General features: G+C 48.5%; 2 protein-coding genes across 3 annotated transcripts; both read right to left on the bottom strand.

The window, feature by feature from the left end:
* Positions 1-4,725: 4,725 nt before the first annotated feature.
* Positions 4,726-14,324, bottom strand: WFDC2 (WAP four-disulfide core domain 2). 2 transcript variants are annotated; one of them, XM_072943597.1, is made up of 4 exons: positions 14,182-14,324; positions 13,499-13,648; positions 10,628-10,780; positions 4,726-4,891 (listed from the first exon to the last, which is right to left on the bottom strand). In XM_072943597.1, exons 1-3 carry the CDS (start codon positions 14,255-14,257, stop codon positions 10,629-10,631), a joined length of 378 nt encoding a protein of 125 aa, XP_072799698.1. In that variant the 5' UTR covers positions 14,258-14,324; the 3' UTR covers positions 4,726-4,891; position 10,628. The 2 variants fall into 2 exon arrangements, with proteins under 2 accessions (XP_072799698.1, XP_072799697.1); XM_072943596.1 differs by lacking the exon at positions 4,726-4,891 and adding an exon at positions 8,038-8,202 and having other exon boundaries at positions 14,182-14,323.
* A 1,868-nt stretch (positions 14,325-16,192) lies between these two features.
* Positions 16,193-27,309, bottom strand: LOC140687304 (serum basic protease inhibitor-like). The gene is made up of 3 exons (XM_072943595.1): positions 27,201-27,309; positions 21,201-21,392; positions 16,193-16,278 (listed from the first exon to the last, which is right to left on the bottom strand). Exons 1-3 carry the CDS (start codon positions 27,289-27,291, stop codon positions 16,271-16,273), a joined length of 291 nt encoding a protein of 96 aa, XP_072799696.1. The 5' UTR covers positions 27,292-27,309; the 3' UTR covers positions 16,193-16,270.
* Positions 27,310-27,953: the final 644 nt, after the last annotated feature.

Raw genomic sequence — 27,953 nt, 5'->3', positions numbered from 1 at the left:
GCAGTCCCTGCTTACCTCTCCATCCCATAAAATCCCCTGACCTCTCCGTATGGACTACAGGCAGATAATCTGGGCCTGCCTGCTCCTCTCTACCTTTTCATGTTCATATTTTGCCGGCTCTTGAAAACTGAGATCTTGCCTTTCACATTTTTTTCCCTTACACGGAGCCAAGAAAAGTGACCTGTACAGAGTAAACACTCAACAAGCACCTTTTGATTAGTTTCATAGAAATTACACCTTGGAGGAAAGGAAGGACCTGGGGTTTATTTTTCGGAGTTGAAGTTTTAACCTATGAGTCAATGCTATGATTCTCAACATCTCTGAAATATGGAAGGAAGGAGGGAGGAAGACAGGAAGAAACAATGCTGATAAAAGAAGAGGCAAATCACACCCAGAAATTCTCACTAACATTTCCCAAATTGGAGACAATAAAATCAAAAGCTGTGAGCAGGCTGCCCAGGAAAACGTTATGGAAGAACCCTCAAGTGTAAAAGCTCCCATCCAGTACTAAAGAACCTCCGTAGAAGTGAGAAAAACCCCCACGGATAACCTTTATCTTCTGAACTGGGAGAAAAGTGCGGAGGGAATACAGAACATGGTAACTGGGAGCTCTGTTGTCCCACAAATAAACCCAACCTGGAGACAAAGCAGTAAATACATAAGATTGAGAAATCAAATTGGAGGAGAGAGGTCAGTTGAAGCCCTCAAGAAATCTCCTTCCTACTTGAACCATCAAGAAAGGTTCTGACATAGAAAGGCACATGTGTTTTCCTCTTTTGATGGACAGGCTGCCGGAGGGAAGATGAGTGAGAAGGGGTGACTCAAGCATAGAGGAATTAACCTGAATTCTAAGGGTAACCTCCCCTTGGGAGGAGGATACTTCATTAACTAGATGGAGTAAACTCTGGCACAGGACACTTAGCCAAAACACAGAGGAGACAGTCTCAAAAGCCCCTACGAATGTTCCCTTCCTCCTCCATCATGCCCCCAGGCTCAGAAGAGTAGCTAGAGTGAGGTCCCCAACCGTCACACTGTAACTAGCAATGGGAAACTGAAAAAGGAGCTCAGTAAAGAATAGAATTGGAACACCATTGTTTACCAAATTAAATTACCATGGATTCCGGCAAGAATCATCAGTGGATGCTAAAATGAGTGCGGAAAATTTTGAGAAGTGGTAGGGTGTTTGTGGAGTCTCAAAGTATCTTCCCACAGACACACTCAGCACAAAGAGGAAAACAGGAGACTTCTGGGAGACACTGTCTTACTCAGTTAATCAGTTCACATCACTAATAACAAAACAAATCAACATCAGGTGCCCTCGGAGATGATCCGCCACAAAGGACGTAATAGGCTTTCTGTAGTATTACTGCCAAAAATTCAGGAAAAGATACCAGATAAGCTCAATGGAGAGACATTGTTTAAAATGGTTCATAATCTTCCAAAGTGCCAATATCTTGGAAGACAAAAAAGATCAAGGAATTTTCCCAGATTAAGGAAGATTAAAGAGGGGGAGGGTACTGCTCAGTGACAGAGTGCTTAGCAAGCATGAGATCCTGGGTTCAATCCCCAGGACTTCCATTAAAATAGATAAATAAATAAATAAATAAACAAACAAACAAATAAATAAATAAATAAACCTAATTATCACCCCATCCAAAAAAAAAAAAAAAAAAAGAAGAAGAAGAAGATTAAAGACAATTGAAGGCAATGCAGGATCCAGAATTTTCTTTTGCTGTCAAGGATGTTATTGAAACAATTGGTGAAATCTGAATTAGATGGGTAGGTAGACTTCATGGGTGTGCAGCCAAGTCACACAGCGCTTTGGACTCAGTTGGACTCTGTACCTGGGGTTGACGGTCTGTGGTCACTGTCTTGAATTTCTCAATAACTTTACCCTTAAATTTGTACTTTATAAGTGAAGACTAATAAGAGGATGCAGTATGATCTGGGGGCTTGAGGCCTTGGCTCAAGAGCTGTCCCTCCTCTTGCTGCCTCCCTGGAATGGGTTCTCTGCAGCCCACTCTCAACTCCCTGGTACCCTGGCCTAGCCCAGCCCCTTCCTTTCTGCTTTTGCCCCCGGCCTTGTCACCCTATGCCTGGGGAAGCAATTGATTTGTATTAGTGGGGAGGCCCACGATCTTCCATTGCCTTCCACTCTTGGTGGGAGCATGAGTACAGAGAGCTCAGGGTTAGGTGTGCACACCCCGTGACATTTCAGGGAAGCCTATGGCAGCCACTGTCCCTGTCCTGAGTTGGTGGCATTATGGTGCATTCAGGAGGCTACTGGGAAGGGGTTAACCTCCCACCCACGCCTGATTCAGATCCCAGGCACATCCCAGCATAGAGATTGCAATCCCTTGGAGATGACCCAATCCACGGGACTGTGGAAAGCGGAGCTCAATTTCCCCCACCCCCAGCCGGGGCACAGAGCTTCAGTCTGGTAGCTGGTGGAAGGAGAATCCAGCAGCAGGATGGACCACCAAGCAGCAGGGCAGGGACCTGGGCACCTCTGAGGGTCTGCGCTGTCCCCACGAGTATCCCCCTACCTGCGGGAGAGTGATGTTAAAGCATTAATAAAAAGCACCGTGACAGGTCTAGAAAGACTCCACAAGAGAGGAAAAAGCTTTACATATGTGCCCCTTTAATGGCATGTTTCTCCCAGCTTTTTGAGGAGAGGATGCCACATTTTCATTTAGCTCTGTGCCCCATAACTTAGATCGTTGATCCTGACTGTACATTAGATAACAGTACCATCTCAGTGTTAATTTCTTGAATGTGATTATTGCACTCTGCTTATTTAAGAGAAGTCTTTTATTTTAGAAACATCACTGAAGTATTTAGGATATCTGCAACTTACCCTCACGTGCCCCAGTAAAATGTAATGCACGTGGTTTGTGTGTGCATGAAGACAGAGAGAAAGGGAAAAAGATTAAAGAAATGTCAGGTGTAAGCATTTGATGAATGTAGGTGAAGAGTTTGCAGGAAATCTTGGCACTTTTCTTGCAACTTTTCTTTCAGCCTGAAATTATGTCAGAGTTAAAAGTTGAAAGAAAAGAATAAAATAAAGCTTGAAAAAGAAAAAAGGTCAAGAATAAATCACCCCAATCACATCAGAATTACCAGGAGTGTGGGACTGAGCATCCCATGAAACTGTAGGCAAATGGAAAAGAAATAACAGGGCAAATCTACATGCGTACAACAGCTGAGCAGAATTCCCTGAGACCAACGAGAACGGTCCTTGTGATAAGCATGCACATGCCTAAGTCAGACATTAATCTGTTGAAAAGTTTATACTCCTTCTAACCAGAGTCTCTGGCCCTATAACAGAGTTCATGAGTGAGCCAATCTAAAAAATTCTACCCTCCAAATCACTCAGCCTACCAGGTGTCTACCCATGAGTCTATGTCGATTGTTCCCTGGAGGTTGGCTAAGGAGGTCCTGTGGGCACCACTTGGAGCTTGGCCTGCAGAGTGGACCCCCAACCCTTCATTAGGGAGGATTGTTATTCTGAGATTGACAGCCAAGGGCAGCTGCCTTCCGTTGTTTATTCCCTTGGTGAGATCTCAACCATAATCTTAAACTTAAGCCTGACCCATAGTAAACCACAGGTGTTGGACCGTTCACTTGGTGAAAAATCTCCCGAGTGGTGTTCAAGATGTGAGGGCTACAAACCATGGGGGTCCGGTAGCTCTAGAAGGTCCCATCTTTTTCTGGAATGAACTCACCCCAGTAGGTTTAATTCTGGCTGGACCCTGGGCTTCCTTGGGGTTGATATCCCAGCCCCAGGGTGTGGGGCGGGGGACATACGAAGACTTCTGTGTCTAGGACCTCTGTGCTCTGCAGGCAGGACCCACTGATGCTACGCTGTTCTGTGACTGAGAAGGATGCTGCAGCCCCCGCCAAGTGCCACCTTTCATAGCTAAACAAACCAGAGCCTCGCCAACAGATTGCCCCACTGAATGGCGGGCTAGCGTGTTTCAGCCATTGCTGTTTTCATGTCTTCCTCACCCTCTCACTTTCCCCACGAATTATCAACGGGGGCAGGAAGGGGAGTATTCATTGTGTTTGCAAGATGATTATTTCACCAGCTAATTTCCTAAAGCTGCATCAATGGACAGGACATGCAGAACCATCACAGCTGGTCCAGCCCAAATTGCAGGTGCATTAGGGCTGCCAGTTTGGGGGCCTGGTACTAGCAGATGAAGAGGCCACACAAAGTCATTTCTTCCATGCCCTGCTGGATAGGCTAAATGCTCTCCCCGCTTCCACATCACCCCCAGAGTCTATTCTTAATGTAACAGCCAGAGGGATCTTTTTCGAATGTAAGTCAGATGATGTCAGCACTCTGCCCAAACTCCTCCTAAATTCCTCACAATAAAAGGCAAAGTCCTTGAGTGACCACAGGACTGTTCGGATCTGTGCCCACATTACCTCTCCAACCTCATCTCCCCTCGTGCTTCTCACCATGCATCACCTCCAGCCCCCAGAGGACACTCTGACCTTGGTCTGGACAGCTCTGCCCATGGATTTTACGTGGATCATCTCTGTCTGCACTTAGCTCATGATTTGAATGTTACCTTAAAAAAGCTCTCCCCTGAAAACCCTCTTCAAAGCCACTGTTACGGAAACGACAGGCCAGCCAAGAAACAAGCACCACTCGGAGGGTTGGAGTACTCAGATTTATTACACCGGGGGGCTCAGAGGGGCTTCTGCTCTGAAGTTCTGAGCACCTCCAAGACGTGTACATGAGGTTTTACAGAGTTAATTACAAGCTTGGGGTATTCGGCCAGTAGGCATGGAACAGCTTTAGCAGCATCATTATCACAGAAGTAGAGGCAGGGAGGCAGCAAACCAACATTTCAAGGCCAGATACGTCTCTTTGAAAATCCAGCTGGCCAGCAAAAAAAAAAAAAAAAAAAAGAGCAGGGAATCAGCAAACCGACACTTGTTACAGTTAGATTTACAAGTTAGCTTGTTAGCCGAGCCTGTCTTTTCCTTCTCACCATCAACCCCACCTCTATCTCATCCCCTGGACCCACTAGTCCTCTTACCCAGCTTTAGAGTTCGCCGTAATCTTTCCACCACCTGATATGTTACACATATGTTGATTCACTCGTTTATTGACTCTTCCCCCAACCCTATACACCACACACACGCGCACACACACACACACCCCTTACACCTCCTTGATGTCAAATCCCCTCCCCCAAACCAGAACAGTAGGTGCTCAATAAATATTTACTGAATGAGTGAATGCCTCTGCTTATTCCTCGGGCTGGGTTGTCTTCTACTGGTCTGTCTAGAATTTCATCTAAGTTCCGGCTCACTCCTACGTAACCTCCTATTAGCCCTCCAACCTCCAACCTGCACTTTCCTGCAGAACAGATGTCTGCTCTACACAGGTATTACCACACACAGCCCTCTGGACTGGGGACGGGGTTTAGAGGAAACAGCAAAGCAGTGGGCTACTGGAAATGGGAGAAGGTGAGTGGAGGAAGAGACCCAGTCCTGAGCTCCAGGGGGCAGCAGTTTACCAGCGTTCCCAGCCCTGGGAGCCACCCTCCCAGACAAAACAGCATTGCTGTGCTTCGGCTACAAAGAACTAGCCCATCAAGAGTCTGTGGGCACACGTGGGCTCTTGGAAAGGAGCCAAGCGAGTAATACTGTTTTGTGGTTTGGGTGCTGAGGGACAAAACAATGGCAGGCATACAAAAGGCATACCTCTGCCTTCCCAGAGTTAGACACGCCCTGCCCCAGGGCTCTCTTTCAGAATGCAAACACGGGGAAAGCAGGCAGTGGAGGTGGTGGTAGCCACACATTTATTCCCCAACATATCTACCCAGCCCATCACTGGAGGATGCCTTTTGTTTTTCTGCCTGGAAGGGCTGGGGAGACTGAAGCGGAAAGCAGAGGACAGAGGTAGAAACCAGAAAAAGGAAAGCTAGGAGAAAAGCTCTGCTGCCATCTATGGCTAAGAGTAGCGTTATGCACTGAGCACCCGCACTCCCATCCAGGAGACTCGCCCACCTGTATCCCCAGGGGGATGGATGGAGAAGCCCTTGGTTCTTGCCTGGCTCAAGGTCTAGGGGCAGGGAACCAGCAGAGGATGAGAAAGATAAAGCTGGCCAAACTCCAGGCCACCAAGCTTTCTCCCTCCAGACAACCCCACTCAAGCTACCCTAATCTTTCACATTCCACGGTGGGTGGAGGAACAGGGAAGGGCATAAACCATGTCCTGGGGGGCCAGAGTCACTGCCAGGACTTCCTTGCTCTACCTCCTCCTCACCCCAGAGGCTAGGTCCACCCCGCAGGGATTAAAGTGAGAAATCACTGCAGTAGAACCAGCCTGGGACACTGGTGTTGACAGATGACTCAGGTTCAAATCTAGGCCTGTAAATACTACTCAGCCATAAAAAAATGGAGATCGTCATTCTAAGTGAAGTAAGCCAGAAAGAGAAAGAAAAATGCCATATGAGATCACTTATATGTGGAATCTTAAAAAAAAGACACAAATGAACTTATTTACAAAACAGAAATAGAATCACAGACTTTTAAAACAAACTTAAGGTTACCAAGGGGGAAGAGGGGGAGGGATAAATTGGGAGCTCGAGATTGGTAGATGCTACTTACTATATATAAAATCGATAAACAACAAATATCTATTGTCTAGCACAGGGACCTATATTCAGTATCTTACAGTAACCTATAACAAAAAAGAATATGAAAATGAATATATGTATGTATGTGTAGGACTGAAACATTCTGTACACCAGAAATTGACACCACATTGTAAACTGACTAGACTTCAATAAAAATAAACATATTCTAAAAATAAATTTTGAAAAATTGTTTTTTTAAATCTAGGCCTGTGAAAGGTTGAAAGCAATCTGAAGTCACCCGTGTAATTGTGGTTAAATCAATTTTGTACATTCAAACAATGGAACATTATACATCCAAGAAAGAATGAAGAAATTCTTTATGCTCTGAGTGATCTTCAAGATATATTGAGTTCGAAAACAGCAAAATATGACACAACGTGTGCAGTGTACTACGATTCATGTAAAAAGGTGAGATAGATGAGAATTTTTTTAATTTTCTTTTTTTTAATTGAAGTATAGTCAGTTACAGTGTGTCAATTTCTGGTGTACAGCACGATGTCCCAGTCACGCATATACATACATATATCCGTTTTCATATTCTTTTTCATTAAAGGTTATTACAAGATATTGAACATAGTTGAGATGGATGAGAATTTGAAAATAGGTATAGAAAGAAGGGATAAATAGGGGGGCTAAGGAGAGGGGATACAAAGAAGAGAAGAGAGGGAGGGAGCTGGAGCGCAGTCTTGGAAAGAAGACACAAGAAATGGACAGCATCGGTCGTCTCCACAGAAATTAACAGAGTGGCTGCGGGTGGAGGCAGAGTGTCAAGCGTGGAAGATGTTTTCGTCTTGTATTCTTTCACCTTTTGAATTTTGGTCCACGTGAATGTTATTTATACAAAATAATGGTTTGATTTAAAAAACAACTACAACAAAGGACCCTGGTTTTGCCACCTTCTTTCTGTGTGGCCCTAAGCAAGTAACTTGGTGGGGTCCCAGCCTGTAACGTGTAACTGTCATCAGCTACTCTGAGGGTCATCAGTTATCCCAAGAGTGGTTTTGCGGACACAGATCTCCCACGCTAATCTCCCAGCCCCACATCCGGCACACAGTACGTGCTGCTGCTGTCAGCAGAAGCCCCAGCAATGAATCCCAGCAACTTTGGAAAGATTCCACCATCTCTCTGAGCCCCAGTTCTCTCTTCCATCACCCCGGGAGAATAACCAACAACTGCACAAGGCTGGTGGGCGGATTCACCTGCTACTGCCCACCAGTTGAGCCCTGAATGTATGTTCACTTTGTCAGAGATGAACTCTCCCCAGAGCTGGTGCCTGGATGATCTGGTCGCCTCTTTCCACCCCCAACCCCCCACCTCAACCCCAAGTCACGGGGGCAATGGGTCAGAGTGATAGGAACAGAGGCCACAGTTCCACCAGTGCTGGAAGCGGTCACTTTATTGGTTGGGAAAAGAAGCAGCTGTGGTCAGCTCAGGAGGGAGTGCAGAGGCCAGAAAGAGGAGGGCAGCTGGGCTGGAATCAGACAGGGTCAGGCAGAAACTTCCATTCCCCTGCTCCTCACGCTGTGGGCTGTGGCAGCTGGAGCTGGAGGAAGACAACCATGATAATACCATCCAAACAATTTCCATGCCTGCAGCTTAAATTCTGGACCAAAGCTCCCCCTACTCCACCACATCCCTCCCAACCCCCTCCCCTCCCCAGCAAAGCCTCAACTTCTTGATGCCCTGGGGCCCCACCTGCAGACCTCTTCTGCTTCAGACCATCCCAGGACACACCTGGGTAAACCGTGGTCCCCACTGACCATTGTGACCTTCCTGAGGGGCCACTGTGATTTATCTCCCTAGGAATCCCTCCACCACCAAGAAGGTCCACCATGCCCCCATTCCTTAGGTTAAGCTGGGATTAGCTGATCAAAAAGATCTTATTTATTCCACTTTCTTTCTTTCTTTTTCTTTAATGGAGGTACTCGGGATTGAACCCAGGACCTTGTGCATGCTAAGCAGGCACTCTACCACTGAGCTATTTCCCTCCCCCTATCCCATTATAAGCAAAATATTTGCAGCTCAGGAAGCAGGGAAAGGCTAGTTAAGTGTCAGAGCTGAAATCTGAGTCTGGACCTTCCTAACTGCAAAGGCAGCATGTGCTGTTGACATTCGTGGAGGCCAAGAGACGGCTGGTGTCACTGGAGAGCTCTGGACCCTATGGAGACCGTGGCTGCATTGAAATAGCAACCTTGGGGCCTTGGGCACATCCTCCCCTCTCTCTGGGTCTCCGTCTTCACATCCACACAATAGTGGTTCCATCACTGACCTGCCAGTCCCTTGGCTGAGAGCTTATCAAAAGTAGCACACGATTAACAATGAGATTTCAACCAAAGGGCCCTCCCAGGGCCTTGTCCTGCTCCCTCTGTCTGAAACAGCCTCCCCACCTCTTCAGCAGACTGCTGACCCTTGCCTCATCCTCCCAGACTGGCTCAGGGTCCCTTCTGGGAAGCCTGCTCCCTCCTTCCCCACCTCCACCTGGGTGACGTTTTCCTTCTCTGGGTCCCCACCACACCCAGCCCTTGTCTCCATTGCCGCGCTGACTACAGGTACAGGGAGTGTCTGTCCATCTGTCCACCTCAGCCACTGGGCTGCAAGCTCGGTGAGGAAGGGCAGCCGTCACCGTCTGTCCCAGCACCGGGCACAGAGCCGGTGGCCCGGGGCTGGATCCCCCAGTGGGCCGACGAAGCACGGGCTTTGACTTTTCTTTCTCTCTACTTTTCACACTTACTTTATGACTTAATGTGTTTATTTTAAATTACGTATGGGGAGAAAGAGGCTCCACCGTCTTTTCCTGCCAGCGTCAGAGCCCCTCCAGGTGGCTGCAGGTAGGCCTGCCGGACACGGGGTAAGTGCTCAGCACACTTCGAACACGCATTTGAGAAACTGAACTGAAATGAACTGATCGCTCCCAGATGTGTCCTGAAAAGCCAAGCTTTTTGGCAAAAGTAAAGATCAACTCTTCTGCCTGACACTGGCCATGCAAAGAGCTCCCTGCTTCCCTGGCCACTGTCCCCTTTCCCAGGACACAGCTGCTCCTCTAGCTGCTGACTTCTTTACATGGGTGTTAAGGGAAAAGGGAGTAAATCTTCTCATAGCCCAATTCACCACCAAATATCGTCCCACCTACCTTCACATATGTCCCAAGCCCAGCCATGTATGTCACCTGGTCTGTCATCTCCCACCTGGCCTCTTGCAGGAGCCTCCTGGATGGTCTACTTGATTCTCCCATTGCCCCTCCATGGTCTCCACACAGCAGCCAGAGCAATCTTTTTAAATCTAAGTCAGAGCATGTCCATTTCCAAGGACCCAACATCTCTGGGTCAAGACCTAAGGCCTTACATGGTCTATCAGGTCCCTCCACTAACCACTGAGCTCTCTGGCCCTCTCCTCTGTTGACTTCTCCTTGCTACTGGGCTCCCGTCTTCTGGCTTTGCCTGAAATTCACCAAGGATGCTCCTGCTTTACACCTGCTGCCCCCGCTGCCTGTACATTCCCCCCGATATGCTCACGGCTCCCTCCGACATTTCCATCAAGCCTCTTTCAATGCTGCCTTCTCAGAGGGGCCCTCACACACTGTCCCATGAAAAACTTGCAGCACGACTCCCTGCCCACCCCACCCTCACTCCTTATCCGCCTTCTATTTTCTTTTTCTCCAGAGCACTTGTCTCCCTCTAACATTATACAGAATACACTTGCTTATTTATATTGTTTATCATTCACTAGCAGATGAAACCCATCAGAGAGAAATCTTTGTCTGATTTTTTCACTCACAGAGCATCCCTAGCACCTAGCGCAGAGTATGGCACGTGACAGATGCTCAGTGAATATCTGTAGAGTGGAGGAAAGTAAATCAAAGGAAAGATAAGGGAACAGCAGTGTCGTCACTCAGGTCCTCCTTTTTAACCTCCTGCAGGTACGATCACATCTGGGCATCAATGCTCCCCACCCCCACCCTGGCCACCTACCTCAGAAGTCAGGTGTGACACAGGACATCTTCCCACAACCATTGAGGCAGCATTTCATATTGCCGGGACACTGGCTGTCCTCCTGGCACTTGTTCACACAGAAGCCCAGCTGGGGGAAGGCAAGGTCGATCTGAGGGCAGGAACCCTTCTTTTCTGGGTAGAAAAAGGAATTAAGGAGCATGGGCACAGGGGAAGCAGGGAGATGAATGCATCTCCACAGCATGACCTCCCACCTGGATTCACAAACAGGAGAGCTGCCTGCCTGCATGGATCTCAGGGAGTGGGACTAGATCTCAGGGGATCTTGGAAGATCACCCACAATCCCCTCTCCTCCTGCTTTCTCTCCTAGAACTTTGGGATCAAAGGACCTCAGACTGAATCCCAGCTCTGCTTTTTCCTAACTTCCTGGACTGAGGCCGGAAAACTCCCAGAGCCCCAGTGTCTTCAAGGGTCACATCACAGGGTTGTTGTGAAAGCAGTGGAGGCAACATACACATAGATCTTCTCCCTGCGAAGTCTAAGTCCCTTGTAATAATAGTAATAATGAGTAATTACAGCTGTTAACAATCAGCTCCTTCTATGTGCCAGGCATTATCCTAAGCACTTGGCAAATCTAGTCCTACAATAATCCTAAAAGAAAGGGAAACGAACTGTTGCAGATGAAGAAAATGAAATCCGAGAGATTAAGCAATTTACCTAAAATCATACAGGGTAGAGAGAGAATTTGAACCCAGGAATCTGGCTTCAGGTCTGTGCACCACGTATTCTGCTGCTTTGTATACTGTAAAGTGCAGTGCATGTGTGAGGAGTTCCACACCCACAATCTCTTCACTCACTCCTGTATACTCACTCCCAGTTACAACCATGTAGCACCAAGACCCTGCATCACTCATCCACCCGCAGACGAGCATCCTTCTCTAACACACACACACACAGAGCTCACACTGCAGAGATGTGCCAGTTACAGTGCTCTTTGTATAAATCCATAACTCCTTTAATCTCCGCATCAAATCTCTCAGAGGAGGTTTCTACCCCTGTCCTACCACAGAGGAGGAAAGTGAGCCCCAGAGAGGCAAAGGCATCACTGAACATCACACTGCTGATCAGCAGTAAAACCAAGACCTGAGCCCAGCCTTCCAATGTCCACACACACACACACACACACACACACACACACACACATTGTGCACTACTTACAGGGTAAGGAGAAAGGAGCTGGGCTCCAACCCCAGAAGCCTCAGAAGCAAGCTTAGCCAACTGTCAAACAGGCACAGAACTGGATGATGAGCTGCAGAGGACAGGGGTGCTGCCCTCCTGGCATACAGACATCGTGTCCCTTGAGAAGGGCAGGAGCGCTCAATGCCGAGCTGCCCCAGGACAGCAGGGCATCGGGGGCAGGTTACTGACAAAACAAGCCGCTGTGTATGGAGGGTCTTCTCTCTCCTAAGACATTTCATGTGTGTGATTTCATTTAGCCTCGTGTCGATCCTACCACATCTGGGATTCTCATCTCATTTTGCCAGAGAGAAAGCAGAGGCTCAGAGAAGTAAAGCGACTTGCTCAGGACCCACAGCTAGGATTCGAGTTCAGGAGGCCACCTGGCCCTGGCCCTCTTCCTGCCTCAGTCTGTCCATCTGAGACCAGGGAACAGCAGAGACTCCTCTCTCTCCCTCCTCCTCTCTCATCTGTCTGTCTGTCTCCTGCTTTCCCTCCCAGCGTCCACCTCTGCTTCTGGTCCTCCTCCGTCTGGTCCAGGTTAGAGGCCTCCAGACCCAAAGCTGCCCCTGATGGGCCCATACTCCCTCCATCTCCCCCTCCCCCACCTCCCTGCTGGTGAGTGTCTCAGCTCCCTAATTACAAACCTTCCCAGCCTCTGTGGGCAGCTTCAGTGAAATAACAGAGAGAACAGCACTCTCTCTGTTCAGGATGAAGACCCCAGTAACCCCAACACCTTGGGATCCCAGGTCATATCCCCGCTTCTAAGACCTCAGTTTTTCCCTCTGAAAATGAGCAGCTCAGATTCCAAGCTGTCTAAGGCCACTTCCTGCTCTGACTGGAGCCCCCATGGCCTGCTGGACAGTCTTGAGCTCCGGCGAGTCTTTTTTATGACAGGCAAGCCTCACACACTTTCCCTCTCTCACCGTCCTTCGAGTGGAAAACTGTGTTTTAAAGATGAAGGAGGAGGGATGCTCTGGGCGGGGTCCTGACCTTCTTCAAACCACTCAGGTAAACAGGAGTCCCTTGAGTTATGGCTCCTGCCCAGCCAGGGATGCCGGGGTGAGCTTGGGAGAGAACCTTTTCTCTCCTAAGCTTACACTCTATCTTTAAGGTGGGCTAGGTGTTCTCCTAAACCTGGAACGTTTCCACCTGGACAGAGGACGTCAGGGAGTCTTGCTAGGGGTCCCAAGTCCTTCCCCCAGGGCTGGGGGAGGCCCCAGGATAGGGACTCTGGTATGAATGAGAACCCCAGGCTTTGGGACCCAGCCCATTCGACACTCCCGGGCTGCCCCTCAGCTAAAGCCAGCCAGCAGGAAAATTCGAACCAGGTCCCCTGATCTCAGACAACAAGGTCCCGGAACAACGTCCCGCGGTGCGTCCCGGAAGTCTGCCATACACCCGAGCAATGAATCCAGATAAGGGTGGGGGACTTGCCCTCCCCCGGGCTGCGTTTCAGCGACGCCCGACGCCCGACGCCCTCGTCTCACCGGGACCAAGGGAGGGAGAGCACGGGCTGATCTGGTTCCATCCGCCTCGACCTGGCCAGGGACCCCGGGGTCGGTCGCGCCCCTGTTCCCGGAACAGGACTTCCACTCCCTCCTCCTCCCAACCCCCGCCGCCCCGCCCCGCCCCGCGCGGGTCCCCTGGGGTTACCATTGGGCATCTGGCAGACGGCAGCGCAGCCGGCCGGGCAGCACTTGAGGTTGTCGGCGCATTCCGCATCCGACAGGCACTCCTTCGTACAGTTCACGTCCGCCTCTAGCGCGGGGCACACGCCTCTTTTCTCCGCGCCTGCGCCTGCGCCTGGGAGGTGGCCGGTCAGTGGGTATCCAGTCCCGCCTCCAGAGGATGCCTACCTCCTGTCCAAGGGCCCCCAATCTCAGTCTCCCAGGAATTCGCAGTCTCTGGCCCTGGGCGCCCCCTGCAGCCTTGAGAGAGCCCCACCTCCAGGGCTGGGGTCCCTGACATCTGCGAGGCCGGGAGGGCCAAACCCTTGGCTGCTGAGGCCTCAATCCTGGGGAGACCCCCGCACAGCTGAGCGTCTAGGAGCTTCCGATGACGAGGCAGAGGGTCCCCACTCTGGCCACTGACTCTCCACATTCTGCAAAGAAGCCACCCCTCGCAATGTCAGCCTTCAGTGGTCTCCCCACCTCCAGCACATCGGACCCCACCCCTAAACTTCAAGGATCATCACCTTAGGCACCAGGGGTCGTCACATTTTAGTCTTCATGGGACTGCTCTTTTCCGCCCCTCTCCGTGGGAAGCCTCACTTCTCAGTTCCCAGAGAGGCTCCTGGTTGGGCCCCTCTGGGCGTCAGGCCTCTCCCTGCGCCTCACCTGTGACCGGGGGGAGGCCCAGCAGCAGGCCAAGGAGGAGGGCGGCGGCGAGCAGACCGAGGCGGCGGGTAGGCATGCTGCTGGCCGGGGCGGTGCGGGAGTGAGGCGCCGCCCGGATGGGGGGATTTAACCGCACGCCTGAGGGGCGTGGGGGAGGGGCGGGGCCCAACAGGCGCAGCTGGAGGGCTCAGCGGGCAAGCAGGCGGGCGGGCTGCCACCTCCTGCCATTTCACAATCCCCCGGGATCAGGTGTCATTCTGGCCCCAATGGGAACCAGGAACCTAAGCTGCTTCCTGGCTGGGTGCAGCTCGACCAGCTGCAGCTGGACCCTTGTCCGCTCCTCCGGCCCCACCTCCCTCCTGGGGCCTGAGGGCAGGGCAGCAGGAGGCCAAGGGCGAGTCCCAGGACTCCTGGGTTTCCATTCCAACACCCTGGGGTCTCCTCATAATGCCCACGGCCGGTAAAGGACAGGAAAGTGTAGGACCTACAGGGAGGAGCCCGCAGATTTAGCGGTTAGATTTGGGGTCAGCCAGGTCAGAGCGCAGATCCTTCCCGAGTGATGAAAGGTGGAGATGGGGTGTAGTGGCACAGAGCACGTGGTAGGAGCTACGGGAAGCAGGTGTTATTTATAAATGAACCCACTGGATCCAATAAACCGAGGCCAGAGGTGAAACACATGTTAACATCTCGAGCCATCTGGGAAGTGTGTTTCTCCCCACCTCTCCTTTCCACACCAGCGCTCTCCTGGGGCTGACTGACTGGGTGCAGGCTCTGGGTTCAATGTCTCGTGGAGTCATGGATCTTCCTGATGAACAGAAGGATATTGTCACCAGCTGTGTATGACAATGAGTGGATGTGCAGAGGTTAAGACCCTCCCACCCAAGGTCCCATGAGAAGCTGTGGAGAGAAGGTTTGATCCCAGGTCTCCATCCCTCCAAGCCCTGGTTTTTTCTGCTCCATCCTACATTTCTCCTGGGTGCCTCTTCATGACACAGGTAGAGCACATAGTTGATGCAGAGAAAGTAATTAAGGGAGTCCTCTGGCACTGGCCTTGGGGTGACAAGGTCTGGGTTGACTCCCACCTCCACCACCTCTCAGCTGAGGGACCTTGAATGAATCACTTCCTTGTCACCTACGAAGTCCTGTGAGTGGTCGATAAACGTTCTCTACTGTTACTAAGGAGACTGTAAGTATACACGAAGCTTTAAAGTCCAGCCTGGTAAATGCCAAAACACGGTTTTCCAGCAAGAAGTGCCTTCCTGCTCCAAAATCTGAGTTCTGTAAGTCCCAGGAGATCTGTAATCCCCAGCAGGGGACTGGGGGCAGTGAGCACTGGAAGTGGGAGTAGGTGAGTCATTGGTGAGTGGGAAGGAGTTGGTGACGAGGTACATCCAGCCACTGTGCCCACAGATGGATCCAAGGAAAAGAGGTGGAGAATGCCTTCCCCCCACTTCCCATGTCCAGCTTGGGGACTGGTGACTGTCCTCACTGGGAGGGGCCAGGGCTGTTACTCTGAGCACAAAGAACTGTCAATGGGAATGAGGCAGGAGCCAGGTGGGAGCCCAGCACAGGGCGGTCTCCTGGGACTCAGTCTAGGGCACGCAGAGGACACTTCAAGCAGCAGCCAGTTTTAGCCTGTGGAACCAGCTGGCTACTGGACATGCAGCCTCAGGCACTGCTGCCCACAGCTCTCTTCTGGGATCGACCCAGCTCCCCAAACCAGGAACCTTCCCAGCCTCACCCATCCCTAGCCCTCGTGGGCTCCCCTGTGGTTGGCTCTTTCTGACAGGAATGAGGATTAGTCTGAGGCCAAGAGGACTGGGTGGGGCACACGCATGGAGGAGAAAGTTTCATACAGCCCGTGGCATGAATAGATCTTTAGCTTTTTTGAGATGCTAGGCTCTGTGCTAGTTATATTCATGTATTTTTGATTGTGCATAAAGTGTAAAAAAGGCAGAGGCTTTAAAATCAAATACATTTAGATCCAAATCAGGGATTGGCTCCCTCTTGTCTATGTGATCCGGAGCAGCACCTCGCTTTTGGGATGTACATCTTCTTCTTCCTTGAAAGGGACATCATGATAACTGTTTTATGGGCCTGTTTAAGGATTACAGGGAAAAGCATAAACCAGAGGGTGGAAATCTGCCTAGAGATGGTGTTGTTAGCCCACTTAGTACATTTTAAAATTGTGAAAGAGTTGCCAAGACTTAAGATTAGGTGATTTCACATAAAAGTAAAATTTTAGTATCTTTCTGGGAAAAAAAAAAAGATCTGGGAACACAGCTTTGCAAAATTTCATGGCAACCACCAACTAAGACCCAACAGAGAAGTGGGTCTCAAACCTCAGCCAGCATCAGAATCACTTCAAGGGCCTGTTCAAACACAGATTTGAGACCTCCACCTTCAGAGTTTTGATTCAGGAGGACAGGGGTGGGACCTGACCCTCCGCATCTAACAGGTCTCCTGTGATGCTGTTGCTGCTGCTCAAGGGACCACACTTTGCAACCCAGGAACTAAGCTAAGTAGAGCTGCTCTCCTGTTATGAGGGGAGCGTTCTCTCCAGTTTCCATCATCCCCCCTCCTCCTGCCCCCCACTCCTTATTGTCTCTCCTGCCCCCACCCCCACTCCAACTCCTTCCATTCAGTTTACTCACAATTGAAAATTGTGACCCCTGGGGTGGGCTCACAGCAAGTGTTCAGTAAAAGGTAACTTGTTATCATTAAACAATCTTATGAATTTGGTATTATTATTCCCATTTTCAGAGGAAGAAACAGATTCAACTGAAGCAAAATGACTTGCAGGAGGAAACACAGCAGAAAATTAGAAGAAAGGCCTTGCCAAAGCAAGTCATGTGGTCCCATTATTTCAGTGTTTTACACACACACACACACACACCACACACACAAATTTATCTAAGGTTAACATAGATAATGCATCAAACGTTTTGAACGTGACTTCATGAATGTAAAACCATATTTATCAGGAAGAAAAGGGGGGAAGGAAATAGAAAAGGAAGAAGGAAAGGTTAAAAGGAGGTGATATGAGTCAGCGGTAGGCATGCCCACTCTAAGGTGACTGTAAACAAGTGGATGCTGAAGATGTGAGGAATCCCCAGGAACAAACCGGGTGTCTTTCAGCACACGATGGGGCTTTGTCCTCCTGGACTCTTGAACCCATTCAAACTTCCTTCACTCCAAGGAAACCTCTCTCTCTGAGTATATTGGTTGTTTTGTTCTTTTGTCACCTAGCATCCTTTTGGCCTTTTTCTGATAACAATAGCCTGGTTCTGATTTGGGGAATGGCTCTTCCTCCACCCAAGACTAGTGGGTTAGGGGGCTTGTCAATCAGAATTCCTGCCCTACCCCTAGACCAAGAGTGGCCCATCAGATGCTCTCCTTGGAATTTTAATCTTGAGCAATGAGGGACAAAAGTCCTGAAAATATATGGAGTTCATTCAGAGGTGGCCTGAGAAGATGGTGGTTCTTGTTCATTTGCCATCCTTTCCAAGCAGGATTCTTTTAGCATTTCCTTCTGTTTCATGAGCTAAACTAAATCAGTGCTATGAGTTCCCAACAGAAGATTTCACTAGGACGTAACTAAAGTGTTAAGAAACTAAAGGGAAAATGGTGTGCATCCCCACACCGCTCTCACAAATTCCTTCTGTTTCCAATAGCCAGCGTCAGTTTCTGTTGCTTACAACCGAAGAGATCTGATGCCTTTACCAGGGTCACCACTAAGTTCCTTGTTTCCAAATCCAATGGCCTTTTCTCAGCTCTCATCCTTCTCTAACTCACAAGTAAGGTCCTCATGGCATAAATGCAAACCAAATTCCTTATACGAAAAACTTTTTTCTACATCATCTAATTGCAAAATCTATGAACAGCAGAGCTTCCCTATTTGAGTACTTTGAGCCCCATCCTGTGAATCTCCAGAGCCTTAGAGGACACTGCTTTCAAACCTTTCTAGATGTCAATCATTGAGTCTTGAGTTTGAATCCCAACTCCTGCCATTATTCTTTATGTGACCTTGGAGAAGAGATTAATCCCAGATCTACCATTTTCTAGTTCTGTGTCCTTGGCAAAGTTATTTAACCCTTCTAAGCTTCAGTTTCTTCACTTACAACATGAAATAATATGTCTAGCCTCATAAGGTCAACATGAATCAAGAGATTTTTTTTTTTTAAAAAGCAACCAAGACAGAGTCAACTCACAATGAATAGCTATCATCAATGCCCTGCAGATACCCTGAGCGCTCTCTACCTGGCCCTGCTTCATCCCAGTGACTCCAAGGAGGTCATCTACCTTCATGCTCAGACACAGCAGATTCTGGACCAAAGATACTTCATGCATCCACTACCCCACCAGTTCATGATGCCCAAAAGATTTTTGCCTTTGCCTTGTAAAGTCAGGTGTTGTGGTTTCTCTGACTGGTCTTCACAGGGACAGAAACTGTAACAGGGGGCCACTCACTTACAAGAGCAGGACATGGAGAAGTCTCGACAGGTCCTGAACACCTATGAGGTCTTGGGGGAGGAGTCCAAGGGATCAGTATGTCCTAATTCATTTATAGTCAGAACAACCCCATGTAGGAAGAAGACAGGCACAGAGAGGTCAAGGAGTTTGTTCAAAGTCACATAAATAGTGTGGCAGATGGGTGGACCCCTGGGTCACTGCCACCCTCAGTGTTGCTGGCTGACTTCCAACTGCCCGCATCTGCAGCTCTTGCCTAAGGGCTTTCTTGGAGCCACACAAGAAGCCTGTGTACAGAGCAAGCCAGAAGTCCCCAAGCAATGGATGACAGGGACTTGGGATGTAAATGTCCTACCTCTAGAGGGAGGCAGCCACAAGGAACGTGTTATACCACCTCCCCACGTCCCCCGTGGGATTAAACTCCATCCATAACAGTGTTAATGGGCTTCAGGCTCCATGTTCATTGGTTGCCTTTCCTACCCTTTCTTACCCACCCCCACCTTATCCAATAAACTACGTGCCCTCTGCTCCTTAGAACCAAGTTAAAATAGACCCAGGCACTGGATTCTTGCAGACTGGCTACGGAGTCTGGACTTTTAACTGTCTTCCTCCCTGCAAAGGACAAAAGCTTTGGGGCAGTGAGCTAGTCTGTTGTATTTAGGGTTCTGCCATTTATCGTTTGTGATGGGTTGAACCGTGTCAAAAAGAGATGCTGGAGTCTGAACCCCCAGGAACTCAGCCTGTGACCTTAGTTGGAAACAGGGTGTTTACCGTGGTTATCAAGTTAGAGGAGTTTATTAGGGTCGGACCTAATCCCGTATGACTGGTGTCCCGATAAAAAGGGAAAAGTCGGTCATAGACAGGGAGAATACCATGTGAAGACTGGACTTCTGCTGCCATAAACCAGGAACTTGCAGGAGCTGGGAGAGAGGCCTGGACCAGATCCTTCTCCAGCGCCTTCAAAGGGAACATGGCCCTGCTGACACCTGGATGTCAGACTTCTAGCCTCCAGAACTAGAAGAGCTATCTTGCTGTTGAAGCCACTCAGTTCATAGCGCTTTGTTAGAGCAGCTCGCGGAAACAAACGCACCAGCTCTGAGACATCTCCATCCCTCCATTTCATCCTCAAAACTTTCGCAGATGATTAAATGAAGTAATACCAGAAAAACTCTAAGCACAGAGCCTGGCACATGCATGGTAAGTGCTCACTAAATGGGTGGATGCTTTTCATTAACTGAAGTAGCAATCCACACCCTCCACCCCCCATAGGACCTCAGGGAGGGAGGTTCCTTGGGCAAGTGGACAACTGAGCCTCATGTTCCTTCCTTTCTCCTTCTGAGGGCAGGAAAACAACCCGGCCAAAAATTTGACCTGGTCTCAAAACCAAAGAACAAACACCTTCCAGGCGAAGTCTGTCATCCAGGTTTCCTGAAGGCCATTAAGAAGTAGATGGGGCAGTAATGGATTTGCTTATACCAAGTCGGGCCCTGAAGGCAGGAAGAGGGGAGATGCCCACTGCTCTGCAGAACACTGAGAAGTACCACCACTATGGACAGTGTTGCTTAAGGTTCTTAGTTGCAAACAGAATCCACACCAGTTAGCTTACTTAGAAAATGATTTGTGAATTTATAAGGCCAGAGGTTGAAGCCATAGACAGATAAAAATGCAACACTGCTGTGGGGAAAGGGGCTTCTTAAGTGAATAGACCTCTGCTGCCATTGATGCTCAGAACTGGATGCCAGAAATTCCACTGCTGCCAGCCCCCTGGGGGCACAGTGACGGTGGGGTGGGGGATGAGGGTAAGGATGCAGTGAAGGAAGAGGAAGGGTTCTGCTGAGGATGGTAGTTTTGTTTTCTTTGTTTGTTTGTTTTTGTTTGAAGAAAACAACCTACTTTGTATACATTTAAAATTTTTTCTATTTTTAAAAATACTGTTTTGTTTGTTTGTTTCTTTGGATGGAGGTAATTTGGAAGGTAGTTGAGAAGGGAGCAGAGGAGGAGCCTCAACTCTTTCAGAAGAAGCCACAGTCCAGCCCTGTGTGGGGCTCCTAGGACTTCAGCATCTCAGGGGAGCACAGTGGCGCGGCTCTCTGCAAGAAGGAAGGAACTTGTTGATTGTCATCACTGAAGCCCCTGACCTTGACAGGCTACACCCTGACAGGTTCGTCGACCATCCCAGAAATGAGCAAACATGGTCCTGTTGACACAGGATGACCAACAAGAAAAAGCCAGTTGGCCAAACCTAAGTGGGGTGGCTCAGGAGCACCACAGACCCTCTGTGCAGGGTGGCTGCCTCAGTGCTCCCATCTGACAAAGGGGAGCAGGTGAGTGGCTCTGATTATCTCGAGGGCAATTGTAGCTGTGACCTTCTGCCAAGCTGGCCCGTGGAGGACGTGTTCAGTCTGTGGTTTCACAGCACACTGCCGCCATGTCTCCGGGGAGACAGCGAGGAGGAAAGACACTGAGCAGGGGTGAGGGATGTGGGCGGGGCCCCTTGAGCTCCACCTCTGTCCTCAGCCCTTCCCCTCCCTGCCCCGCCCCCGTCTTACCCTTGTCCTCACGAGGGCGACCGCAGATGAAGATGCATTTCTCCTCATTCTGGAAGTTGTTCTTCTTCCCTCTGCAGCCGCCAAATGTAAAGGTCTCACAGAACCCAGAGCTGGCATTGTAGAAGTACCTGGGGAACGAGGCCCTGCAGGGTCCTGTGTAGGGAGGCTCCAGGCAGAAGGCAGGCAGTGAGGCTGCAGGGATGGGAGAGGGCTCTGAGTCACTTACAAGAATGGTCCTCACAGCTCGGTCTACAAGGTCAACAGCTGAAACACCTAGCTTGTCTTGAAATAAAGAATGGTGGGGGGCTGGTGAGGGATGCCTGAAATGTGAAACCTCCATCTGATGGCCTGCATTTGGAGACATTCTTCATTCATTATTATTCATTTCTGACACATTCATATTCATTAGGTGTGCCGAAGACACAGTGATGATATAAAAAATGACACATTTTTAATCAAGTGTTTATAGATTAATTGGCATAATGCTTCAGATTAACTTCAAAAAAAAAAACTCAGGAAAAAAGGAGGACACAGGAAAATAATATTCTCCATATGTTGGTAAATGTTGAAACTGAAAAATGGGTGCATGGGGTTTATTATACTATTTTCTGCACTTTTGAGGATGGTTAAAAGTTGCCACTACTAAAACAAGTGTGAAGAAACCATGCTGTAAAGGAGAAAGGCATGGAAAAACAAATAGGATGTTAACTTTGGATACCTCATGGGGACAGGAATAACAGAATCTTGAGGGGTGTGATAGTGTGATCTGTAACCAGGAGTATACATTTGGTTTCATCCCATTCCTGGCACAGAACTCCTAAAACCCTTGGACTTTCTAAGTGATGAGAGCAATAAAGGTGACTTCATTAGGTGAAGGAGGTAACTTTTGGAAAGCTTCTAGGCAACCCAAGGATGGAGGCTGGTTGCCAGGGGAATCAAGTGCCTGATCAGATGGTTAAACTTTCAGTCCAAAGCCCCCACCTCCAGGAGGAAGAGGGTCGGTGGAAATTTATCAGTCACCAATGGCTAATGAGTTAATCAGTCGTGGCTATGTAACAAAGCCTCCAGCAAATCCAAAAGGACTGCATTTGGAGAGCTTCCGGGTTGGCAAACAAGAGCAGATTTGGGGAATGTGTTCTGATGAAACCATGGACGCTCTGTGCCCTTTCCCCAAACCTTGCCTTAGGCAGCTCTGCCATGTGGTTATCCTGAGTTACATCCATTTGTGATAAACAGTTAACCTAGTAAATAAACCATTTCCCTGAGCTTGTGAGCCACTCTAGCAAATTAATTGAATTCAAAAGGGGATGGGGGGAACTTCTGATACACAGCTGTTGGTCAGAAGCACGAATGACAAGCTGGATTCGTGACTGGCATCTGAAATGGGGGGTGGGAGGAGACCTGTGGGACGCAGTCCTTAACCTGTCGAATCTGACAATGTTTCCAGGGAGAGAGCATCAGAACGGTTATGATGGTAGCACAGCCAGTCAGAGTCCACTGAGAATTCGAGAATTACTTGGTGGTTTGGGAAAACACACATCCAGAGGAGGAATCTTGGAACTTTCCTTATGCATTTCATATCCTCTCGAGGTCTTATGAGCATGTATTTCTCTTGCAATTACAAAGAAAGAGATATTTAAAATGAAATATGCCACAATTTTTATAACAAGTAAATAATATTCTTGAAGAATATTGCACATCAGAAAATGGTGGCAGTATATTGGGGAGTAAAAGAAGCCCTCCATCCAGTGACACCTTAGTTTTGTAAAGAATACAACTCCTGCCATGAGGACATGCTATAAATCACCTGTGGACACAATTGCCCATTAAGGTTCTTTAACCTCCCCACACTGAAGCGCAACAGACAAGTCCCCAGGGAACACCCTGGACACCAGCACAGCCAGCTTTCCAACTCTGGGACACGTGATGCTTCCTGTCTGGGGCATGGGGCATCCGATTAAGTAAATCGCTTCCTTTTAGAACTCCCATATATCTAGAACACATATGTTTACTACTCAGCCATAAAAAATAATAAAATAATGCCATTTGCTGCAAAATGGATAAACCTGGAGAATGTCATTCTAAGTGTAGTAAGCCAGAAAGAGAAAGAAAAATACCATATGATATCACTTATATATGGAATCTTAAAAAAAAAAAACAATGAACTTATTTACAAAATGGAAGCAGACTCAGACAGAAAACAAACTGATGGTTACGAGGGGGCAGGAAGTGGGTAGGAAGGGATAAATTGGGAGTTCTAGATGTTCAGATACTAACTAATATACATAAAAGATAAACAAGTCCATACTGTATAGGACAGGGATCTATATTCAGTATCTTGTAGAAACCTATGGTGGAAAAGAATATGAAAATGAATATATGTATGTTTACGTATGACTGAAATATTGTGCTGTACACCAGAAATTGACACATTGTAAACTGACTATACTTCAATTTAAAAAATTAAGAAAAATAAAGAACACATATTTTATTCTATTTTATGTTTTAAAAAGTGTATCAGTCCATAAACTGGAAAAACAATTATTAGATATTTTAGACATAAATTGTGAAAATGTAAATTATCTTTATAAATATTTAAATAGGAATCAAAAGTCTGAATTATTCAGTGTTAATGTTTATTCAGCCACAGACTTCTTGATCCTTTCAATAAACCATCACATGTAAAGGAAAAGGAAAATTCTGTGAAACACAGGGTAAAAAGATCTCATAAGTGTCCAGAGAGCAGAGGGTAAGCTCTCATTTATGAGAAAAACTTTGCATCAATTAGGAAGTTGCTTTTCTAAACACAAGGAATGGCAATTCTCTACTGAAAAGAAGAGTTTTCTCTTTGAAGCAGAAAATTGTTCAGATAGAAGATAACGTTTTCACTTGCACTTGAAATCAGATGATGGGTATTTCAGGTCTCCGTGTGAAGCTCTTGGTCTCAGCTGAGCGGAGCCACGATTACGGTGAGGCAAAGTGGCCGGTGAAGCAAGTGCAGGGTCACATCCTGTCTTTACTTAAAACGTTCACATTGGCTTCATGGTGGATTTTCACAATAACTTTGATTTTTTTACACTATTGGAATCGATGATGATTTATCTACATCATTCTGTTTTTAGCTTCCATTTAAGTTTTGGGCTGGAGGCGAGTGCCCCACTCAGCTCACCTAGTCCCAGCCCTGCCACGGAGGAGGAGCACGGTCCCCCTCAAGGCCGAGGAGCTGGACAGAACAAGCCACTTGATAGGGACCTGGATGGAGGCTGACGTTAGGGCCCAGAGGAGGGAAGGGTGGGCACCGCAGACAGGAAACGGTGAGGGAAGGGAAGGAAGTGCTTCCCAAGGACAGCGCCCCCTGGTGGGAAGCTCGGTCTGAGGCTGCATTGTTCCCTCTTAATCTGGATGAGCAAATCAGTGCATGTCCATTAGGAGCTCAAAGTAGGGTTTATCTGTGTAATCTTTGGTTTGTAGAACTTGGAAATCTTGATTTACCTTTTCCTGCTTTTCTATATTTTCTAAGATTTAGATACTGAACACAAACTACTGCATTTATATGTCAGAAAACAGCAAAGGAAAGGTGCTTAATTATTTAATTAAGGGACAGAATTATCCTCAACAGACCAAGTCATTCAAGTTATTCGAGACAACTGGGATGGACTCAGGGAACAACACCGGCACACACTCCATCGCTGCTCACTTGGACCACTGCAGTAGCAGGCTCCCTGGGCTTCTGTCTCTGCCCTTGGCCCCCTAGAGGCGACTCTCTACACCGGGATCCCATTACAACTTGAGTCCTATCCCATTGCTCCCCTGCACAAACCCTCAGTGGCTCCCCATCTCTCTCAAAGTCAACTTCCATTTCCTATATAAAGTCCCACAAGGCTCCTCAGCACCTACCCCCATGGCCTCTTTGGCCATATCCTTCCCACCCTCCTCCCCTCCACCACTCAGCTCCAGGCACCCTGGCCTCCTTGCAGCTGCTCAAACACACCAGGGACGATCTTTCTGAGGCCTCTGCTCAATGCCTCATCATAGAGAGTCTCCCTGACCAGTCTACAGAAAGAGCACAGCCTCCTTTATCCCATCACGCTTTCCCTTCAAAACACCTGTCATGACTTTGCATATTATTTCCACCTACTCAATTGTCTGTCTCCCTCCTGGAGGGCAGGGTCTTGTGCTACGTTTCCTTCACAACTGTGTCCCCACACCTAGAAAAATGGCTTGCAGGGACTTGATAAATATTTGTCAAGGGAATCAGTCTCCCATTTCATGCTCATGCTCAGTGCACAGTCATTGAGTAGACTGAGTATAAGGACATGCCTGTTAAATTTCATGTCTATTTCACGATGGGGCACCTCTATATAATTAGGAATCTGGTTCTAACATTCTGTATCCCGAAAGGATAATAAAACAGCAGTCCAATATGGGTAGGGATGTGCGTAGGGGAAGTGCCTTGAGTTATTACTCATATTCTGACTGCCTGGGAGAAGCAGAGCCTTGGCCCCATGAGCAAAGTCACAGAACGGTTGCATTTCTTGCAATAATAATGGAGAACTATCATTATTTCACCCCTAAATATTTTTTCATGGGGGAAGGAGGTAAGGAGACAGACTTTTTCAGACTAAGACATCTTAGTGGAAAATGACCATCATTGGATATGAAGTGTGAAAAAAAGTATATTCATCAATAATCCTTTGTAAGAACTTGCAGGGTAGTTGTACCCTGTGCAAGTGGGGAGAGTGTAGAAAAGGGACTGACCTCAGGTCACAAAGCAGGCGAGTGGTAAGGCCAGGTCCACATAGGATCCTATTACAACCCATTTGATGAAGCACCTGACATCTGCAGAGAAGTTTTTAAATGTAGATAAGCAGAAAGAGTTTTCTGGGAGCACCTACCCCCGCCCCCCCCCAATAATTACTCCCCTGTACCTGAGGCTCATCCCAGCCACCAAAGCCCAGGGATGTGTGAGTGTGGGTTTTGTCCCTGACACCAACTATGTGGTGTCTCTACCAACACCGACCAGCTCTCCATCACCCCCTGTGCGTCCCACATGTCATTTCATTTCTGATGCTGAATCTGCAGTTTGTGCAGACCCCACAGGTTGAAGGCTCAGTCCCACAAGACTGCCCCCACTTCAAAGGCCAGCCGCATGTCCTTGGGATCACACATCCTTCTGATCGAAGTGCTATGAATTCGGGGGTTCCATAACTCCACTTTCAACTTTCAATAATTCACTAAAAAGACTCAGAGAAGTCAGGAAAACCCTTTACCTCCTGTTCTTGATTATTATAAAGGATAAAACTCAGGGACAGCCAAATGGAGGAGATGCAGAGAGCAAAGGGGGGACTTAGGGGTGCAGAGTCTCCATGCCCTCCCGGGACACACCACCCTTGAAGTTCTCCGAATCCCAATGTTCAGAAGCTTTTACTGAGGAGTCAGTAGTTGAAAAATTTATTGACTCTTTGGCCATTGGTGATTGCATTCTAGCCCAGTACCTGCCCCTCAGCACAGAGTTGCTGGCAGGAAGGCGGGGCTGGTTGAAACTTCTAACCCCTCTAATCATCTGAAGGGATTTTCTGGAGACCAGCCCCACCCTAAAGTTATCTAGTGTCCCTTTCTAGAGTCACCTCATTACCATACAAAAGACAATAAATTCCAAGACTTTCAGGTGGTCTGGGCCAGGAACCAGACAAGGGTCAAATATTGATCTTCCTAATACACGACAGTGAGGTTCAGGGACAAGGCAGAGACAAGGAGCAGAGAGTCTCAGAGATGAGGTCCCTGATCTGATAGACTTAGGTGGGATCATTTGTTTTAAGGATGAAAACATGATTTCCTTTTGAGAGTCATGAAATATACTGGCGTTAAAACTGCCCAACTGCCCAGAAGAAATGCAGAGAGGCTTGGCAGTCCCCCAGCCCAGCTCCCCAGCCCCTTCCATGGACTCGCCCTCATTCCCTCCACCCCCAGACTGTAGAGGAGACGGGAGCAGGGACTTACGTGGGTTAGGACAGTTTTTGGCAACCGGGGTGCTGAGCACCAGGGTGCCCAGGAGGACCAGGAGGGCTGCTGAGAGGCAGAGGCGGCTCATCTTCTTGGTCTTGCAGAAGGGCTTCTGAGCAGCGCTGGGGGCTGTCAGAGCTTTTCACATCCCCTCTGAGGGGTGGGAACAGGCCATGAGGAGAGGGGGAGGAAGGGGAGGAGCTGGCGTCAAACTTGTACATTTCATAATCTCTCCACCATCCAGGGTCTTAACTCCACCCTCTGGGGCCAAATGCTCCAAAGCAGCTCTTCTCAAACTTAATTATGCCTCTGAATCTTGTGGAATTTCAAATTCTGATTCCCCAGATTCTTCACCCCAGGCTGGGTGAAGCCTGAGAATCTGCATTTTCATAGGCTCCCTGTTACAGTTGTGGCCCCAGCCCGTGTCCTCTCCTGTGAACCACACATTAACAGTGAGCCTGAAGGAGGCGGGGGCTGAGGGGCCGGCAAAGAGAGAAGCTGCTTTTCCCATGCACCTTGGGGAAGTGGCAGAGGAGCCAAGACCAGGAAGAGGTGAATCTCAGAAAACCCTGAATTCTCTCTTCCTGTTTCTCAGCCTTCACCTTACTCCTCTGGAAGGATCACACGCAGGCAGCATATGACAAGTACAAGGTACCTGACTTCTTTTGTAAAAATAAACGGGAGTCCCTTCCCATCTTCTCAAGGAGGACGTGATGATTCGATTCCCACGTGCTGGCACCACCCCATGCT

Source organism: Vicugna pacos, chromosome 19, assembly GCF_048564905.1.
Source record: "Vicugna pacos chromosome 19, VicPac4, whole genome shotgun sequence".
NCBI classification, from domain to species: Eukaryota; Metazoa; Chordata; class Mammalia; order Artiodactyla; family Camelidae; genus Vicugna; species Vicugna pacos.
This window is presented reverse-complemented; position numbering and strand designations above follow the sequence as displayed.

What these genes read in the sequence shown, in the direction of transcription:
- WFDC2 (XM_072943597.1), bottom strand. Translation starts at nt 14,257, where the DNA reads ATGCCTACCCGCCGCCTCGGTCTGCTCGCCGCCGCCCTCCTCCTTGGC. An exon ending in GGGCCTCCCCCCGGTCACAG is followed by an intron (nt 13,649 to 14,181) that starts GTGAGGCGCAGG and finishes GCCACCTCCCAG; the next exon opens with GCGCAGGCGCAGGCGCGGAG. An exon ending in CGTCTGCCAGATGCCCAATG is followed by an intron (nt 10,781 to 13,498) that starts GTAACCCCAGGG and finishes TTTTCTACCCAG; the next exon opens with AAAAGAAGGGTTCCTGCCCT.
- LOC140687304 (XM_072943595.1), bottom strand. Translation starts at nt 27,291, where the DNA reads ATGAGCCGCCTCTGCCTCTCAGCAGCCCTCCTGGTCCTCCTGGGCACC. An exon ending in CAAAAACTGTCCTAACCCAC is followed by an intron (nt 21,393 to 27,200) that starts GTAAGTCCCTGC and finishes CCATCCCTGCAG; the next exon opens with CCTCACTGCCTGCCTTCTGC.